The sequence below is a fragment of the Rhinoraja longicauda genome, chromosome 1 (genome assembly GCF_053455715.1).
Source record: "Rhinoraja longicauda isolate Sanriku21f chromosome 1, sRhiLon1.1, whole genome shotgun sequence".
NCBI classification, from domain to species: domain Eukaryota; kingdom Metazoa; phylum Chordata; class Chondrichthyes; order Rajiformes; family Arhynchobatidae; genus Rhinoraja; species Rhinoraja longicauda.
This window is the reverse complement of record NC_135953.1, coordinates 37781172-37802269: the sequence shown is the minus strand read 5'-3', so window position 1 is coordinate 37802269 and position 21098 is coordinate 37781172. Positions and strand designations below refer to the sequence as shown.

The following is a 21098-nucleotide window of genomic DNA, read 5'->3' as shown; positions in this document are numbered from 1 at the left end:
AGCATGTCCAATCCCTCAATAATCATATATGTTTCAATAAGATCCCCTCTCATCCTTCTAAATTTCAGTGTATGCAAGCCCAGTCGCTCCATTCTTTCAACATATGACAGTCCCGCCATCCCGGGAATTAACCTCGTGAACCTACACTGCACACCCTCAATAGCAAGAATGCCCTTCCTCAAATTTGGAGACCAAAACTGCACACAATACTCCAGATGTGGTCTCACTAGGGCCATGTACAATGTAGAAGGACCTCTTTGCTGTACCTGCATGCTTACTTTCAGTAACTGGGTGAACAAGGACACCCAGATCCTGTTGTACTTCCCCTTCTCCTAACTTGACACCATTCAGATAATAATCTGCCTTCCTATTCTTGCCACCAAAGTGGATAACCTCACATTTATCCACATTAAACTGCAGAATGGTGTCAAGTTAGGAAAAGGGGACCTACAACGTGATCTGGGTGTCCTAGTGCATCAGTCACTGAAAGGAAGCATGCAGGTACAGCAGGCAGTGAAGAAAGCCAATGGAATGTTGGCCTTCATAACAAGAGGAGTTGAGTATAGGAGCAAAGAGGTCCTTCTTCAGTTGTACAGGGCCCTAGTGAGACCGCACCTGGAGTACTGTGTACAGTTTTGGTCACCAAATTTGAGGAAGGATATTCTTGCCATTGAGGGCGTGCAGCGTAGGTTTACTAGGTTAATTCCCGGAATGGCGGGACTGTCATATGTTGAAAGACTGGAGCGACTAGGCTTGTATACACTGGAATTTAGAAGGATGAGAGGGGATCTTATCGAAACGTATAAGATTATTAAGGGGTTGGACACATAACATAACATAACAACACTTTATTGTCACTCGGCACAACACCGAACGAAATTTCAGCAGTCACAGCGATGTTAAGTCCCGCAGCCGAGCCGCACCGGGCACTGAAACGTCCCGCGGCCGAGCCGCACCGGGCACTGAAACGTCCCGCAGCCGAGCCGCGCAGGCGATGTTAAGTCCAGCGGCCAAGCCGCGCCGGGCGATGGAAGGCCCCGCGGGCGAGCTGCGCCCCGGGGAAGAGACCTAATAAAAGAAAGGTTTCCCCCGCCCCACCCCCACACATACACAGCCAAAAACAGAAACAAAAACCATCCCAGCACCGACACAAAAAAAAGAAAGAAAAAAGACAAACAGACTGCCAGAGAGCCGCAGCCATTAGAGGCAGGAAACATGTTCCCAATGTTGGGGGAGTCCAGAACAAGGGGCCACAGTTTGAGAATAAGGGGTAGGCCATTTAGAACAGAGATGAGGAAAAACTTTTTCAGTCAGAGATTTGTGAACCTGTGGAATTCTCTGCCTCAGAGGGCAGTGGAGGCCAATTCTCTGAATAAATTCAAGAGAGAGCTAGATAGAGCTCTTAAGGATAGCGGAGTCAGGGGGTATGGGGAGAAAGCGGGAACGGGGTACTGATTGAGAATGATCAGCCATGATCACATTGAATGGCGGTGCTGGCTCGAAGGGCCGAATGGCCTACTCCTGCACCTATTGTCTATTGTCTACTTCTGGAGATGACAGCATATGCAGAAGGCAAGTGAGTAGAGTTCATGCCCGTTCTTGCCAGTAATATCAGTACAATTTGTGGCACATGTGGAAAGAGAGGTGTCGTGTTGCAGAAATAGCTGAAGAAGTGCAAAAACAAATCTTGAACACAACTGATGATAAACAAATTGATGACAAACTAACACCTCTACTTCCTTAGCAAACTGAGGAAATATGGTAATAACTCTTACAAATTTCTACAAATGCACCATAAAGCATAGAAACATAGAAAATAGGTGCAGGAGTAGGCCATTCGGCCCTTCGAGCCTGCACCGCCATTCAATATGATCATGGCTGATCATCCAGCTCAGTAACCTGTACCTGCCTTCTCTCCATACACCCTGATCCCTTTAGCCATAAGGGCCACATCTAACTCCCTCTTAAATATAGCCAATGAACTGGCCTCAACTACCTTCTGTGGCAGAGAATTCCACAGACTCACCACTCTCTGTGTGAAGAAATGTTTTCTCATCTCGGTCCTAAAAGAACTTCCCCTTATCCTTAAGCTGTGACCCCTGGTTCTGGACTTCCCCAACATCGGGAACAATCTTCCCGCATCTAGCCTCTCCAACCCCTTAAGAATTTTATATGTTTCAATAAGATCCCCCCTCAGTCTTCTAAATTCCAGCGAGTATAAGCCTAGTCTATCCAGTCTTTAGAGTCATAGAGTCCTACAGCACAGAAAGAGGCCCTTCGGCCCATCGTGTCCGTGCCGCCCGTTACCAAACACAGTCTAATTTTAATCCCATTTTCCCGCATTTGGACCGTAGCCCTGAATGTTGTAGCATTTCAAGTGCCCATCCAAATGCCTCTTAAACGTTGTGAGTGTTCCCGCCTCCACCACCACCCCAGGCAGTGAGTTCCAGACTCCAACCACCCTCTGGGTGAAAAAGTTCTTTCTCACATCCCCCCGAAACCTCCCTCCCCTTACCCTGTATCTATGTCCCCTCGTTGTTGAACCTTCCACCAGTGGAAGAAGTTCCCCGCCATCTACCTTATCTATGCCCCTCATGATCTTGTACACCTCGATCATGTCCCCTCTCAGCCTTCTCTGCTCCAGGGAAAACAACCCCAGTTTGCTCAGTCTCTCCTCATAGCCGAGGCCCTTCATCCCTGGCAGCATCCTGGTGAATCTCCTCTGCACCCTCTCCAAAGCTATCACATCCTTTCTATAATGTGGTGACCAGAACTGTACACAATACCCCAGCTGTGGCCTCACCAGTGTTCTGTACAATTCCATCATTACCCCCCTACTTTTATATTCGATGCCCCGGCTAATGAAGGCCAGTAACCCATATGCCTTTTTGACCACCCTGTCCACCTGTCCTGCTGCCTTCAAGGACTTGTGTACCTGTACTCCAAGGTCCCTCTGTACCCCTGTCTTCCCTAGGGTCCTTCCATTCATGGTGTACTCCCACTCCAAGTTATTTCTGCCAAAGTGCATCACCTTGCACTTTTCAGGATTAAATTCCATCTGCCACTGCTCCGCCCATCTCATCTATATCTTCCTGCAGCTTGCAGATCCCTTCCTCGCTATTCACCACCCCCCCCCCCCTAACTTTGTGTCATCTGCAAACTTGCTGATCATGCCCTGTACGTTGACATCCAGATCATTTATGTAGATTACAAACAGTAAGGGACCCAACACCGATCCCTGCGGCACCCCACTGGACACCGGCCTCCAGTCACAGAAGCACCCTTCTACCATCACCCTCTGCCTTCTGTCATTAAGCCAGTTTTTTAATCCATTTTACCAAGGTGCCCTGGATCCCATGGGCTCTTACCTTCTTGACTAGTCTCCTGTGTGGGACCTTGTCAAAAGCCTTACTGAAATCCATGTATACCACATCCACTGCACTACCCCCATCTACCTCCTTGGTCACCCCTTCAAAAAATTCAATCAAGTTAGTCAGACACGACCTTCTTCTTCATATGAAAGTCCTGCCATCCCAGGGATCAATCTGGTGAACCTTCTCTGTACTCCCTCTAAGGCAATAATGTCTTTCCTCAGATTAGGAGACCAAAACTGTACACAATACTCCAGGTGCGGTCTCACCAAGGCCCTGTACAACTGCAGCAGAACTTCCCTGCTCCTATACTCAAATCCTCTTGCTATGAATGCTAACATACCATTCGCTTTCTTCACTGCCTGCTGCACCTGCATGCCTACTTTCAATGACTGGTGCACCATGACACCCAGGTCACGTTGCATCTCCCCTTTTCCTAATTGGCCACCATTCAGGTAATACTCTGCTTTCCTGTTCTTGCCGCCAAAGTGGATAACCTCACATTTATCCACATTATATTGCATCTGCCATGCATTTGCCCACTCTCCTAATCTATCCAAGTCACTCTGCAGCCTCCTAGCATCCTCCTCGCAGTTCACACTGCCACCCAGCTTTGTATCATCTGCACTAGTCACTGCCTGCCATTCCGAAAAGGACCTGTTTATTCCTACTCTTTGCTTCCTGTCCGCCAACCAATTCTCTATCCACCTCAACACTGAACCCCCAATACCGTGTGCTTTAAGTTTGTACCCCAACTGTCGGTTTGCATCACAGCTTGGTTTGGGATCAACCCTACCCAAGATAGCAAGAGATTGGAGGGAGTTGTGGACATCGGCCAGTGTATCACACAGACCAGACTCTCCACCAATGATTCTATCCACATGATGCCTTGGAAAAGCAGCCAGCAGAATCAAAGAAATGTCCCACCCTTGTCATCATTCCTTCTCCCTGCTCCCGTCGGCCAGAAGATACATTCGCACCACTAGACTCGGGAAGGGTTTCTTCCCCTTCATTACCAAGCTACTGAATGATTTTCAATGCTAAGCATTATATTCTGCCCTCTGTATCTTCCACCTTGCAGCTCCAAATGTACTTGAGTTTGACTTGATTGTATTTATGTATAGCATTATCTGATCTGATTGGATAGCATGTAAAACAAAGTGTTTCACTGTACCTCAAGTACACGTGATAATAATAAACCTAAACAATAAACCTGAACCTAAATTCCTATTTTCTACACTTTTTTAACACTGCATCATACATCATCCAAGCTGGCATCATGCCAAGTATACAATGCAAGGTTTTACTGGTTACAAAAATGCTCTTCATATAGTGTTATAGTGTTATAGGTGAAGGAGGAATGGGCACAATAAAACTCTCATCTCTCTAATGAATCAAGACCACGGCGGTGGCACAGAGGTAGAGTTGCTGCTTTACAGCGCTTGCAGCGCCAGAGACCCGGGTTTGATCCCGACCACGGGTGCTGTCTGCATGGAGTTTGTACATTCTCCCCGTGAGCATGTGAGTTTTCTCTGGGATCTTCGGTTTCTTCCCACACTCTAAGGACATACAAGTTTGTAGGTAAATTGGCTTTATATAAATGTAAAATTGTCCCTGGTGTATATAGGGCAGTGTTAATATGCGGGGATCGCTGGTCGACGTGGACTCGGTAGGCTGAAGAGCCTGTTTCCGCGCTGTACCTCTAAACTAAACTAAACCACTCTCATAAGGTCATAAGTGATAGGAGTAGAATTAGGCCATTCGGCCCATCGTCTACTCCACCATTCAACCATGGCTGTTCTATCTCTCTCTACTGACCCCCATTCTCCTGCCTTCTCCCCATAGCCTCTGACACCTGTACTAATCAAGAATCAATCTATCTCTGCCTTTAAAATATCCACTGACTTAGCCTCCACAACCTTCTATGGCAAAGAATTCCACAGATTCACCACCCTCTGACTAAATAAATTTCTCCTCATCTCCATCCTAAAAGAATGTCCTTTAATTCTGAGGCTATGACCTCTAGTCCTAGACTCTCCCATTAGTGGAAACATCCACTCCAAGCCTTTCACTATTCCGTAAGTTTCAATGAGGTCCCCCCTCATTCTTCTAAACTCCAGTGAGTACAGGCCCAGTGCCGACAAATGCTCATCGTAGGTTAACTTACTCATTCCTGGGATCACTCTTGTAAACCTCCTCTGGATCCTCTCCAGAGCCAGCACATCCTTCTTCAAATATGGTGCCCAAAATTGCACACAATATTCCAAATACGGCCTTACCAGCGCCTTATAGAGCTTCATCATTACATCCCTGTTTTTACATGTATACAAGCCCTCTTGAAATACAAGTTAGCATTGAGTTTGCTTTCTTTACTACCACATTCGACTTGCAGATTAACAAGTTTGGGAATCCTGCACCTCCAATTTCTGGATTCTCTCCACATTTAGAAAATAGTCTACGCCTTTATTCCTCCTACCAAAATGCACGACTCCAAACTTTGCTACATTATTTTCCACTTGCCACTTCTCTCCCCACTCTCCCAACCTGTCCAAATCCTTCTGCAGAGTCCTTGCTTTCTCTACATTACCTGCCCTTCCACCTATTTTCATATCATCCACAAACTAGGCCGCAAAGCCTTCAATCCCCTCGTCCAAATCATTAATATACATCATGAAGAGTACCGGCCCCAGCACCGACCCTTGCGGAACTCTGACTCACTCTCAACCCAATCAATGAATTTCTAATGCAAAGTAAACAAATATATTCTAATAGGTTGCCAAACTGCATTGACTCATGTTTAACATCTGTGACTATTCAAACAATACTTTGGAAAACTGAACTGTACTTTAACCAGTACAACTTCAGGCGGATATTGAATCCAATTCTCCTATGCTCCAGGCCATAACTTTACTTCCCAGTTTTTCTACTTCAAGAGAATAATGCCAGTACTATCACATGCAGTATTTATTTCTTCAGAATGTGCTATCGTAATACAGGTAGTTCAGTTCTAACACGTGTTTCCCTAACACGAAATCGATATAACACCCGTGGCGAATTACGGTACATTATTTGTATTACGTGGGTTGAATTAGTCATAACGCGATTACAACTGGGAACTAGAGAACCACTTAAAAGCTACTTTGGAAATTGATAAGCAGAAAAATAACCATCTTGGATTTAAACAGTGTACGGAAACCGCTGTTTCCTTTTAATCTTCACACACTGACCAGATTGTCTCTTAGACACAGGAATTGCAAATGCTGCGCAACAAAAATAATGTTACAAAGTGCTGGAGTAACTCAGCAGATCAGGCATGGTTTATTGCATTACCCTCTCAGTTACTCCAGCTCTTTGTCTACCATTGTCTCTTATGTACACAGCTGCTACTTTAACCATGGGTGGCCATTGAAATTAACAAGCAATCACTTCTATTGACAATGATACTCTGTTAAACAATGTAACATATAGCCTTCAGTATTTTTATGTTTCCAAAAAAAACTTATTGCGAATGAAAAGTCCTTTGAAAATCCTGCGGGGAAAAATAGCATTGTGAGTCTGAAACACTCTACCTCCTGACCCACTTCCCCCCATTGACACAATAGTCGTTAAAACACGATTTGTCTAACACCAGGTTTATTTGGAACAACGATTGCATTATAGCAGAACTACCTGTATATCAAATTTAAAGCAAAAGCCAATATTTGAGCATACAACATGAAAGGTAAGTGATTGAATGTGCCATAAGGTTGTTCTTCACAGTTAATTGATTACTTTGAAGCAGTCACTTTCATGTTAATAAACATTGTAGATAATCTGCATCCAGCAGATGTAAATTTTCTTTTGTGAAGAATGTTGGTCAACACAATCAACAAACTTTTTTCACAAAATTATTGCCAAGAATACTTTGCAAACTTTAATAAGTGCAAAATCATCAATCTATAGCACTCTTCACAAAAAAATAAAATTGAGAAATGCAAACACCAATGGAGGATACATGAAATTTGCATTAGGATATCCCAAAAATATATTGAAATATTGTTACAACACAAAGGAATGCCTGAACAAGTTAATTCCGTTTTCATCTAAATAGTTTAGGAGCAAGTGATTTTAAGCAATTATAACCATGTGTTTAAAAAAATATTGGAGAAACTTAGTGGGTCAGGCCGCATCTGTGGAGAGAGATGGCCAGAAGACATTTTGGGTCATGACTGAAGAAGTCACGATCCAAAAAGTCATTTGGAGCCTTTGTCCTATATTAGTTTGCCCTCATAATCTCAGCAAGGCACCTGCTACACATAAGGTTTTTTAAATTTGCAGATGAAAGTTATGCGCATAACAGAACAGTACATCACAGGAACAGGCTCTTTGGTCCTAATGTCTGACCGAACACAATGTCAAGTTAATATCCTCTGCCTACACGTGATACATATCCTTCCATTTCATGCATATCCACGTGCCTATCTAAAAACTTCTTAAATGTCACAATTCTATCTGATTCCATGACCACCCCTGGTAGCACGTTCCACGCACTGACTACTACATGTAAAAACGCAACCTGCACAGCTCTTCTAAACATCCCCATCTGACTTTAAAGCTTTGCACACCCTCCAGTCTTTGGCATTTTCATCCTGCAAAAAAGGTCTATCCCCTCCATGCCGCACATAACTTTGATATACTTCTATCAGGTCTCCCCTGGACCTCCAACATTCCAGAGAACACACCTGAAGTTTGTCCAACCTCTCCTTATAGCAAGTACCAGTTAATCTCACCAGCATTCCGGTAAACCTCACTTGCACCCTTTCCAAAGCCTCCACATCCTCCCTGTAATTGGGCGACCACAACCAAAATCTTTTCTCCAAATGAAGCCTGAACAGGTGCAGTCTGTCTGGAGTTTGTACGTTCTACCTGTGACTGCGTGGGTTTTCTCCAGGTGCTCCAGTTTCCTCACACATTCCAAAGCGAGCAGCTTTGCAGGTTAATTGGCTTCTGTAAATTGTCCATAGTGTGTAGGATAGAACTAGTGTATGGGTGATCGCTGATCTGTATGGACTCGGTGGGCCGAAGGGCCTGATTCCACGCTGTATCTCCAAACCAAACTAATTAATAATCACGATAGACACACAAAAGCTGGAATAACTCAGCGGGACAGGCAGCATCTCTGGAGAGAAAGAATGGGTGACGTTTCGGGTCAAGACCCTTCTTCAGACTGGTTAGGGATAAGGGAAACAAGAGATATAGACAATGATGTAGAAAGATCAAGAACAATGAATGAAAGATATGCAAAAATGTAACGATGATAAAAGAAACAGGCCGTTATTAGATGTTTGGTGGGTGAAAACGAGAAGCTAGTGCTACTTGGGTGGGGGAGGGATAGAGAGAGTGGGAATGCCGAGGCTACCTGAAGTTAGAGAAATCACATTTCATACCACTGGGCTATAAGCTGCCCAAGCGAAATATGAGATGCTATTCCTCCAATTTGCGTTTAGCCTCACTCTGACAATAGAGGAGATCTAGGACAGAAAGGTCTGTGTGGGAATGGGAAGGAGAATTAAAGTGTTTTACAACTGGGAGATCAGGTAGGTTCATGCAGACTGAGCGAATGTGTTCAGCGAAACGATCGCCCAGTCCACGTTTGATCTGGCCGATATATAAGATTCCACATCATGAACAACGGATACAGTAGATGAGGTTGGAGGAGGTGCAAGTGAACCTCTGCCTAACCTGAAAGGACTCTCCCAGGACAGAGTTGAGGGAGGAGGTATAGGGACATGTGTTGCATATTCTGCAGTTGCAGGTAATCATACCTTTTATATAACATGCAAGAGATCTGATCAGTTTGATTCTACTTTTGAAATTCGCTTTATAAAATTCATGCTATAATATGTAACATAAATAAAAATACTAGTCTCAAATTTTTCCTGACACTACACTTAAAAAATAAACTTTAATTGAATACTTTTTAATAGAAAGACAAGCCTGTTCGGCAATTAACAATGAAGCAGTGTGCTGTCCTTAATTGAAGGAAGGTTTGAGCAGAAGAGTAGATATATCTTGTTCCAGTGGCATGGTCCCGATGAGACCACTCTGGAACACTGTTACTGCCCAAAAGCAATGAAACTACATATACGATAAATCTGCAATAAACGCAGAAAATACTAGTGATACTTAAGTGGTCAAGCAGCAACTGCGGAAACAGAAACAATTAAAATATTTCTCTCCTCAGATGTTGCTGCATTTGCTTTTCTATTTTTATTTCTCAGATACTAATTTGAGATACAAGAACTGTAACTACATAAAATAATTGGAATGCAAGGAAAATTCATCAGATTGAAATGTGAGATAGTGGAAGGAGAGATTAAACAGAGTGTGATATTTGGAATAATGAGAGAATATTTCATTGAATCACACACAATTTTACATGGTTTAACTAGATTGTGCACTGATATTTCACTTGGGTGGGTTGAGCTTATAGAACCAAACGTTACAGTCTCAAAAAGACGAGTTGACCATTCAGGACAAAGATGATGAGACATTTATTCAACCCGAAGGCATTCTTTACCCAAGAATACGGTATAGGCTCAATCACTGCATACATTCAAGACCGAGATTCATTCATTGAAAGGCTCAAGACTGGAATTACTGCTTGAAAGTGACGTTGAGGTAAAAGATGAGTCATGATTTTATGAATAATGTGGCAGGCACAAAGGCCTAATGATTTATTCCTGCTCTATGTTCTTACATTGATTCCAAGTTTTTGTCGTGAAAAAGTCAGAAGAATGTTTCATATGATCTGTTAGCTTTGTACTCAAAAAGTTTTTATTCAAACCTCATGTTTTCAGCTGTGACATTCCAGATTCTCTGTTCAATTTCATCTCAGAATTCTATTAAAAATAGACACGAAATGCTACAGTAACAGCGGGACAGGCTGCACCTCTGGAGAGAAGGAACGGGTGCCATTTTGAGTTGAACCTTTCCTCAGACTGAGAGACAGGCAAGAGGGAAATTGGATGGGTACAAAGAGAATGTAAGGTGTGAAAATTATACATGATAATCAAGGAAATGTAGAATGGTTCATTGTTGGCCATGGGGTAGGTGACAATGAGGTATACAATAAAATTAGTCAGGAGTGTGTAGAAAGGAATTGCATTGCAGTTTACATCGAAGATAGACAAAATGCTGGCAACGGGGCAGGCCGTATTTGTGGAGAGAAGGAACTGATCTATCTTTCCTTCTTAGCCCCATTCACCTTCCTTCTCCCCATAACCCCTGACAACCATCCTAATCAAGAATGTATCTCTGCCTTAAAAATATCCAACCTTCTGCGACAATGAGTTCCACAGATTCACCACCTTCTGACTAAATTCCCAGGTTAATTCCCGGGATGGCGGGACTGACGTGTGATGAAAGAATGGGTCGACTGGGCTTGTATTTGCTGGAATTTAGAAGGATGAGAAGTGATCTTATAGAAACATTTTAAAAACTTTGAGGATAGGACAGGCTAGAGGCAGGAAAAATGTTCCCGATGTTGGGGGAGTCCAGAACCAGGGGTCACAGTTTAAGAATAAGGGGTAAGCTATTTAGGACTGAGATGAGGAAAAACTTTTTCACCCAGAGTTGTGAATCTGTGGAATTCTTTGCCACGGAAGGCAGTGAATGCCAACTCACTGGATGTTTTCAAGAGAGAGTTAGATTTAGCTCTTCGGGCTAATGGAATCAAGGGATATGGGGAAAAAGCCTGAACGGGGTACTGATTTTGGATGATCAGCCATGATCATATTGAATGGCGGTGCTGGCTCGAATGGCCTGCCTACTCCTGCACCTATTTTCTATGTTTCTAAAGAAATTCATCCTAATGGAAAGTCCTTTTATTCTGAGGCTGTGGCCTCTGGCCCCAGATTTATTCCTGTCAAAGTAAATGCCACGGACTGTCCATTTAATGATACATCCCTTGCGCAGTTTGTTTTTTTAAGTTGCATAGTTGTGGGTGATGTTCCTGTCAGCAACACTGAGCTGGACTGGAGTCTAGTGAGTGCAGGAACCGTGTACTTTTGCAGCCAACCGCAGGCCGCTCGCCCAAGTCCCGCCTCCCCCTCACTCCCATTGGACCAACTGCTCGACCACGTGCTTCAACAGCGGCAGCGCCCCCTCGCCATTGGCTAACGCTCACGTCAATCACCCGCAGGACCCGCCCCCTCGTCGACAGTTCTTCCGTTCAGCGGGGTTAGGCTGACTGTTACGCGGCTGGCACCCGACGTGTCGATAATACATTTCACAACATATTTAAAAAAGAGAAACATTTCCTTGCCATCCAAAGTGAAACCTAATAAAACAAATCAGACCTCCCGGTCCTTCAGGCCTAAGAGCAAGACTTCCTCCATCAGGGTGAGGCGAGTTTCTTTGGAGTCGCACTTCTCGCCCTCTTGGTCCTGCTCATCCCTCTGGTCCTCGTCGTCCTCGGAAATCTCCGCGTTTCTGGAAGCTTCGGTTTTCCTCTGGACAAGGCCGGAGCTCCTCTGGGTGAGAGTCGACATGGCTCGAAGGGGGGAGAAGGAGAGAGGCGAGGAGGACTGCCGCTCCTGCTGCTTTTTTGTCAGCAGGCAGGCTTCATCAATGTCGCGGCGAGCGGGGCTGGAGCCTGTGGTCGCTCGTTGCCGGGGAGGGGAGGGCGCGGATTCCGGGAGGAAGGGAGAGCGAGCGAGCGAGCGAGCAAGCGGTGACTTTCCAGCAATATGGCGGCGGGGAGGCCCCGTGACGTCACAGGGGGATGTGGCGAAGGCCGCGGCCGAGCGGCTGCGAGTGCGGGGACGGGCGGGGGGAGAGGGGAGAGGGAGAGGGAGAGGGAGGTGGGGGGGAGAGGGAGAGGGAGGTGGGGGGGAGAGGAGAGAGAAAGAGAGGGTGAGAGTAGGGGGGAGGGAGAGTTGATGAGGCGGGGGAGGGGGGTGGGGAGGAGGAGGGGAGGAAGTTGAGAGAGAGTTGGGAGTGAGGGGGAGAGAGTTGGGAGTGAGGGGGAGAGAGTTGGGAGTGAGGGGGAGAGGGGTGGGGAGGGGAGAGAGGGGTGGGGAGGGGGAGAGTGGGGGGAGTCGGGAGGGTGGGGAGGGTAAAGGGGGGAGAGTGGGGTGAGGGGGAGAGAGGGGTGTTGGGAGAGGGTGAGACTGGAGAGAGGGGTGGGTGAGTACGGGGACGGGCCGGGAGAGAGAGAGGAGAGGGAGAGAGTGGGGGGGGGAGAGAGGAGAGAGAGAGTGGGGGGAGGAGGAGAGAAAGAAGAGAGGAGAGAAAGAAAGGGGGAGAGGAGAGGAAGGAGAGAAAGAGAGGGAGAGGGTGGGAGGGGGGAGAGGTGAGGAGGCGGAGGGATGGAGAGGAGGAGGAGGGGGGGATGGAGGAGAGGAAGAGGAGGATGGGGTGAGGGCGGGGTTGTGAGTGAGGGGGAGAGAGTTGGGAGTGAGGGGGAGAGAGTGGGGTGGGGAGGGTGAGAGAGTGGGGAGGTGAGGGGGAGAGAGTGGGTGGGGAGGGTGAGGGGGTGGGGAGGGTGAGGGGGTGGGGAGGGTGAGGGGGAGAGAGGGGTGGGGAGGGTGAGGGGGGGGAGGGGGAGAGAGTGGGGTGGGGAGGGGGAGGGAGGGTGAGGGGGAGAGAGTGGGGTGAGGGGGAGAGGGTGGGGTGGGTGAGTAGGGGAGGGAGAGGGGTGAGGTGAGAGGTGGGGGGGAGAGTGGGGTGGGTAGGGTAGGGGAGGGAGAGGGGTGGGTAGGGTGAGAGAGGGGTGGGGGGGAGGGATTGGGGAGGGTGAGTAGGGTAGGAGGAGGGAGGGGGAGAGAGTGAGGTGGGTAAGGGGGGGAGAGGGTGGGATGGGGAGAGAGTGGGGAGGGGAGGGGGAGAGAGCGGGATGGGGGGAGAGTGTGGAGGGTGAGTAGGGTAGGGGAGGGGGTGGGGTGGGCGGTTGAGGGGTGGGGGGGTTGAGAGGGGAGAGGGCGGGGGAGAGTGGGAAGGGAGAATGCGGGGTGCAAGGATGGGCGGGGGGAGAATGTGGGGTGGTGGTATGGGGACGGGCGGAGGAGGTGGTGCAGCGGGGGGGGGGGGTTGGGCAGGCGGCAGTTTGGGGGTAGACGGGGAGTGAGGTGGTCGAGCAGGGACGAGCGGGGAGGGAAGGGGGATAGAGGGAAGGGCGGGCGGAGTGGGGACAATGCGAGGAGGGACGGGCATGTGGGCGTATGAACAGTGGAGGGGGGGAGAGGCCGTGGAACGGGCAGCGTTTTTCACGATGCAAGCGATATTGTCACATGTGTGTGGATAAACCTTTAACAGCTGGATGTAGGATGGAGATATTCTTATCACAGCTTGGATGGAGTAGGATGGAGATACTCTCATCACAGCTTGGATGGAGTAGGATGGAGATACTCTCATCACAGCTTGGATGGAGTAGGATGGAGATACTCTCATCACAGCTTGGTTTTCCCAAGACTGCGAGAAATTGCAGGGAGTTTAGTTTAGAGATACAACACGGAAACAGGCCGTTCGGCCCACCAAGTACGCGCCGACCAGCACATTAACACTATCCTACACTCGCCAGGGACAATTTTACACATACACCAAGCAAATTAACCTACATACCTGTACGTCTTTGAAGTGTGGGAGGAAACCCAAGGGGAGAATGTACAACCCCCATACCTGTAATCCCGGCACCTGTAATCGGGATTGAACCCGGGCCTCCAGCGCTGCAAGGAAGAAAAACTACCACTGCGCCACCATGCCGCCCTTTGAGTTGTGGATGTCGCTCAGACCAGACTCTCCACCAGTGATTCCATCTACTCTTCACACTGCCTCAGAAAAGCAGCCAACATAATTTGAGATTTGTTCCACCCCAGTCATTCCTTTCTCTCCCTGCTCCCATCGCCAGAAGGTACAGAAGCTTAAAAGTGCGCACCACCAGTCTCGGGAACGGTTTCTTCCCCACAGTTATCAGGCAGCCGAACAATCCTTCCATAAGCTAGGGCACTGCCCAATTCAGCTGTTCTCCATTGCAGACATTGGACTTTGTGTATGGAACTGGTGCGCTACAATGCTGAGAAGTGTATTCTGCATTCTATATCTTCCGCTTTGCTCTATCTCTTGTACTTGAGTTTGACTTGATGTATTTACAGTGCCCTCCATAATGTTTGGGACAAAGACCCATATTTATTTGCTTCTGTACTCCACAATTTGAGATTTGTAATAGAAAAAATCACGTGGTTAAAATGCACATTGTCAGATTTTAATAAAGGCCATTTTTATACATTTTGATTTCACCATGTAGAAATTACAGCAGTGAAAAATAGTCCCCCCATTTCAGGGCACCATAATGTTTGGGACACAGCAATGTCATGTAAATAAAAGTAATCATGTTTAGTATTTTGTTGCATACCTTTGCATGCAATGACTGCTTGAAGTCTGCGATTCATGGACATCACCAGTTGCTGGGTGTCTTCTCTGGTGATGCGCTGCCAGGCCTGTATTGCAGCCATCTTTAGCTTACGCTTGTTTTGGGGGCTAGTCTCCTTCAGTTTTCTCTTCATCATATTAAAAGCATGCTCAATTGGGTTCAGATCGGGTGATTGACTTGGCTACTCAAGAATTGACCATTTTTTAGCATTGAAAAACACATTTGGCAGTATGTTTGAGATCATTGTCTTGCTGTTGAATGAACCGCCAGCCAATGAGTTTTGAGGCATTTGTTAGTAAGCTCACTAGTGCTCTCTTTCTTCTTAATGATGTTCCAAACAATTGATTTTGGTAAGCCTATAGTTTGGCTGATGTCTCTAACAGTTTTATTTTTGTTTCTCAGTCTCATAGTGGCTTCTTTGACTTTCATTGGCACAACTTTGGTCCTCATATCGATAAACAGCAATAAAAGTTTCCAAAGGTGATGGAAAGATTGGAGGAAAGACTAGGTGCTGAGAGCTCTCTTATACCTGCATTAGGGAGGCATTTAAACTTACCTGAGCAATTACAAACACCTGTAAAGCCATATGTCCCAAACATTATGGTGCCCTGAAATGGGGGGGACTATGTATAAACTCAGCTGTAATTTCTACATGGTGAAACCAAAATGTATAAAAATGACCTTTAATAAAATCTGACAATGTGCACTTTAACCACATGTGATTTTTTTCTATTACAAATCTCAAATTGTGGAGTACAGAGGCAAATAAATAAATGATGGGTCTTTGTCCCAAACATTACGGAGGGCACTGTATGTATGGTATTATCTTATTAGTTAGCATACAGAACAATTTTACACTATACCTTGGTGCACATGACAATAATATACTTAAACTGCCTCATTGTAATTCCTATCCATAACATCCTCAATCTCCTGGATGATCCTGAGGTCATACGACTTCTGCTCCAGCTCCCCAAGGCATCTGTAAAGAGCTGCAACTGGATGCACCTCCCAAAGGTGTGCTCATGGACACAAAATCTCCCTGACTTCTCACATCCTGCCTGCAGGAGGAGCTGCCCTAGCTGCCATCTCTACCACTTGACAGAGAAAGATTTACAAAAGAAAGAAAAACACAAACAGCACCTTATGCCACTGTCACCCTCTTTGCCTAAGCATCTCATGCCAAAGCCTCACACTTAATCTCCACAAAGCGATTTATCTTAACACGGCCGCTCCACGAACATCTACCTTTTGTACACCCACTAGGAACGGTCACTCCAGGATGCTAATTCCATTCAGCTTCTCCAACTGAAACTGATCTCTCCTGTTAAAAGAATGCCCCCATTAACTGTATGGCCTTTTTAAAGGTCCCACTCTTCTGCTGCTCCTTTCATCTTCACCAACTGAAATTGACCTCACCTTGTTAACTTCTGAGAAAGTAGATGTTTTGGTGCACTTTCTTAGCTGTAGCGTAATTATGCATAGCCCAGCACAAATTGGTGGTGATATTTGCACCTTGGAACTTGTAGCTCTCGGCCATCTCCATTGCGGCACCATTGACGCTGACTGGGGCATATACACCACCTCATTTCCTGAAGTAATTAACTAGCTCCTTTGTCTTACTGACATTGAGGGAGAGTTAGTTATCTTGCTACTACGTTACTAAGCTCTCTGATACCCCTTGCTCCTTTTTATAAATGCTGTTGTGATGTTAGTAGCTTCCAGTCTTCCCATCAAATCTATAACCAAAAGATTGGAGCCTCCACTATTTTCATCCTTTCAACACTTCATGCATAATTTTAGCAACATTTGGCAATTTATCTAAGTTTGATGATGATCAAGCACTCTATTTTTTTATATTTATCATTTCTATTTTACATTCTCAATTATATTGATCCCACACATTTGTGAATGGATGCAAAGTAGTTTTTTGAAACCATATCTATGTCTTCCACTTTCCACACAGTGGTTACTTTTAAAATCCCTAATATGTCATTCTTTTTCCCGTTTCTATTCCTTACTTTTAAATGCTAATGTTTACTCATACATATAATACTGCCTAATTTCTTTAAAAAAATTATTTTGTGCTTTCTATTCTGCTCCAGATCTTTTTCAGTACTGGGTTCAATTTCCATCAAACTTTCCCTTTTTTTTGCTCCATTCCTCAGCCTTTCTGCCTATCCTCTCAACTCTGCCAATCAATTTGATCCTTGCCAAATTTGGCTTTAATGTGTGTTCTCTCTTGAGATTATTTTATCCCTTAACCTCTTTTCTCATCCATAACTGTTTGGAGTCAAGGGTCGAAATGCCCGACAAAAGGACACAAAGTGCTGGAGTAACTTAGGTCAGGCAGCACCTCTGGGGAATATGAACAGGTGACGTCTCGGCTCAAGACTATTCTTCAGACTAGGAGTCGAAGATAGGTCTCAACCTGAAATGTCACTGATCCATGTTTTGCAGAGATGCTGCCTGACCTGCTGAGTTACTCCAGCACTTTGTGTCCTTTTATGTATGATCCACAATATATAAAGGCAACTGATGTTAATTAGGAAATTAGAATAGATTCTTAACGTGGAAAGTGGGCACTTAGAAAATAGCATGACTGGGTAAAGTCACCATAGATTCATGAAACATAAATGTTTGACAAATCTGTCATAATTATCCAGTAGACAACAAGAAATCAGTGGATGTGGTGTTAGACTTTGAGAAAGCCTTCTAAAAAGATACCATACCAGGCAAAATTAAATAAAATGAAAGCACATTGGATTGAGAGGTATTTATTCACAAAATGCTGGAGTAACTCAGCAGGTCAGGCAGCAGAAAGCAGATGTGGCTGTGGTAGCGAGTCTGGGTCAAGATGTGGTCGTAGAGTAGGAGGGCAGGAGAAATCACAGAGGGGGAGCAACGAGAGAGCATATAGCTAAACTCGTCGAAGAGAGGAGGAGAACTTCTTCAAAGTAGACATATCTTGAGGAGAAATCGCAGTGGAGCAACAAGTAGTATAAGAAAATAACTGCAGATGCTGGTACAAATCAAAGGTATTTATTCACAAAATGGATTGAGAAGTAGATGGAGTGATAGTTAATTGGACAAAATAAAGGAAAAAAATATTTTGAGCTGAAATCAGGTAATTATTTAGATGGGGGGAGACTAACTGCAATATATCCAAGTTTGTTGATGCAAAGCTAGGTACTGGTGTCGATTGTGAGAACAAAGCAGATGGACTGCAGGAGAATAACAGGGCTAAGTGACTGAGGACATGGCAGATGGAATATAACGTTAAAAAAAAGTGAAATCGTCCACTTTGGTAAAAAATTGTTGTCCTTACAATATGAATAGTTAATAGGCAGGTATAGCAAATGTTAAGCACATAGCATGTTAGCCTTCATCGCGGGAAGATTAGAGATAAAGAGTCCTACTTAAATGGTATAGGATCCTGATTACTGTATATTGCACCTGGAACATTGTGTTCAGATGTGGTCCACCAACTTTAAAAGTATTTCCTTCCATTTTACTTTCAAGATTTCTAACTCAAGGGACTTGTTCACAATATCAACAATTGACCAAGCTTGCTTGTATATTAGTTATAAGTACAATAGATGTATTAAAATATTTACATCCCATAAAGACAAATTTCTAAACATAGGCAATAATCAGTCTAAAGACTGATCTTGTTTTTCTGCAACCGCAGAAGATCTGTCCCTATACCTCCCTCCTCGACTCCGTCCAAGGACCCAAACAGTCTTTTCAGGTGAGGCAGAGGTTCACTTGCACCTCCTCCAACCTCATCCATTGTATCCGCTGTTCCAGGTGCGGACTCCTGTATATCGGCGAGACCAAGCGCAGGCTCAACTATTGTTTCGCTGAACACTTCCGCTCAGTCCGCCTAAACCTACCTGATCTCCCGATTGCTCAACACTAATTCCCGCACTGACCTTTCTGTCCCGGGCCTCCTCCATTGTCAGAGTGAGGCCCAGCGCAAATTGGAGGAGCAGCCTCTCATATTTCACTTGGGCAGTTTACACCCCAGCGGTATGAACATTGACTCTAACTTCAAGTAGCCCTTGCTTTCCCTCTCCATCCCCTCCCCTTCCCAGTTCTCTGACCAGTCTTACTGTCTCCAACTACATTTTATCTGTCTGCTTTGTTGTTACCTTCTCCCACTAACAATGATTTATTCTACATTTTCCTTGATCTCCATTCCCTTTGTCCTGTTTTCACCTTACACTTCCATATCTATGTACCGCCCACTCCCCTGACATCAGTCTGAAGAAGGTTCCCGACCCGAAACGTCACCCATTCCTTCTCTCCGGAGATGCTGCCTGTCCTGCTGAGTTACTCCAGCATTTTGTGTATTTTCGATTTAAACCAACATCTGAAGTTCCTTCCTGCAGTCAGTCTAAAGATTCAGGTTTGCCTTCTAATTGTCCATAATTGTTTTCTCTTGTTGTATATACAGTTAATAAAATCAGGACAGGTCTTCTTTCTCTACATTCAATGCAAGAGAATCTATGCATTTGATGTCAATATCGTTCATGTTTCCTCTTTAATTATAGCACACGTGAAGCATGTGAGATTCTTTTACTCTGGCCCCAGCCTCTGGGTGTTCAGTGGCAACAGGACCAACTGGGGTCCTGATCTTCTCAAGGTCTGTAAAACCATGAGAAGAATAGATCGCCAAGAGTAGGTGAATCAAGGACCAGGGGACATAGCTTTCAAGTGAAGGGAAAAAGATTTATTATGGATCTGAGGGGTAAATCTTTCACACAAATGGTGGTGGAGATATGGAACAAGCTGCCAGAGGAGATAGTTGAGGCAGGGACTATCCCAACATTTAAGAAACATTTAGACAGGTGCATGGATAGGACAAGTTTGGAAGGATTATGGGCCAGGTGGGACTAGTATAGCTGTGACACGTTGGCCGGTGTGGGCAAGTTGGGCCGAAGAGCCTGTTTCCACACCGAATCACTATATGACTTTCTAACTGCTCTTTCTCCACAGAACCTTTAGAGATGCAGCTTTTTCTTATTCTCTTAGTCACTTTTGCTTTTTCCCCCAATTTCTGTATTTTTAGTTGTATTTTTTTCCTTTGATCTGACTTGGTAACTAAGTCTCTGAAGTTATATTGCCCTTTGTCATTTCAATAATATTTTTGTTTTGTTATCAGCCTTATTTCTTTTGCTGATTCGGTTATTCCTTATCGTTCTGGTTTGCTCTCAGTTATTTCTTGTCTGGGAGCCCATTGCTAATTGTCTCAGACCTTGTTACAACTTGTCTTTTGTTGTATTGAAATGGTCTTCTGGATGCATCAACCCTTTCTTTGTGTTCTTTCATAATCAGAAGTCTGCCCCTCATATACTTGTTTCAAGTCTCTACTTTGTTAGCATGTTCCTAGTAGATGTAATCTATTTGTTCCTGGTTATCTGTTTCAAACAGGACACTGCAGACTTAATTAGTCCCCTGACCTTCACTAATCTGCAAGTTTTATACATAGTCCTTCTTCAGCACATTTTTTGCAGTTATCCTCATTTTTTTTAAAAACTTTCCTAATCCATTTTAATACTTCGTTAATATGAAGTTGCTTTAACAATCTTTAAAAACTCTCCTTTTACAGTTACATTTCTAAAATGCCAGGACATATGCCTACTTGGAAATATTCTGATTTACAACATCTCAGTATTTACTTAATCTACCACTGACAAAATTAAATTCTGGAATGGCATGTTTGTCTTTTGAGGGGGAGGTTAAACAGTTTTTAAAGTTTTTAAAAATCAAGTTAAACAAAACGATAGGTGATTTCATGGAAACAAATATATTACAGGGTTTGGCATGGTTGTTACAGAGTTGATGTTTCCTCTTGTTAGGCTATCTTTAACCACGGGTCATGATCTCAAAATAAATGCATAAATAGAAATATCAACAATTCTGTGGAATTTTGTAACAAATAGGAGCAAAAGGCCACTGTCTTTGAGTGTATTCATGTTAGGCATTGTGGATATTTGAATATTAAAGGAAATCAAGAGATTGCAGAAAGGAACACGATATTAAGGTAAAAGAGCATCATTAGAGCATGTTTGTTGGGCTGAATGGCCTATTCTTGTTGATGTTACTAGGTTGACAAATACTGCAGGCAGTTTTCATTCAACAAGAATTCACACCGCAGTTAAGCTGAATAAGCATTTGTTTATTCGGTGTTAGTTAAAGAACAAATAAAGGTTGCCAGGGTTTCTTACATTCACTTTTGTTAATCTGTCAAAACCATACCGTCTGGAGTGAATAAAAGAGCAGGAGCAGGCCAATCTGCCCTTTCAGGTTGT

At 44.8% G+C, this 21098-nt stretch overlaps 1 protein-coding gene across 1 annotated transcript in view; it reads right to left on the bottom strand.

Annotated features, from left to right (window-relative positions):
* Positions 1-12114, bottom strand: part of LOC144590419 (Golgi phosphoprotein 3) — a 51198-nt gene extending 39084 nt beyond the window's left edge. The window contains exon 1 of the mRNA XM_078395058.1: positions 11711-12114. Within this exon, the coding sequence (XP_078251184.1) occupies positions 11711-11902 (192 nt within the window). The 5' untranslated portion in view covers positions 11903-12114. The remainder of the gene's footprint in view (positions 1-11710) is intronic.
* Between the last annotated feature and the right edge of the window lie 8984 nt (positions 12115-21098).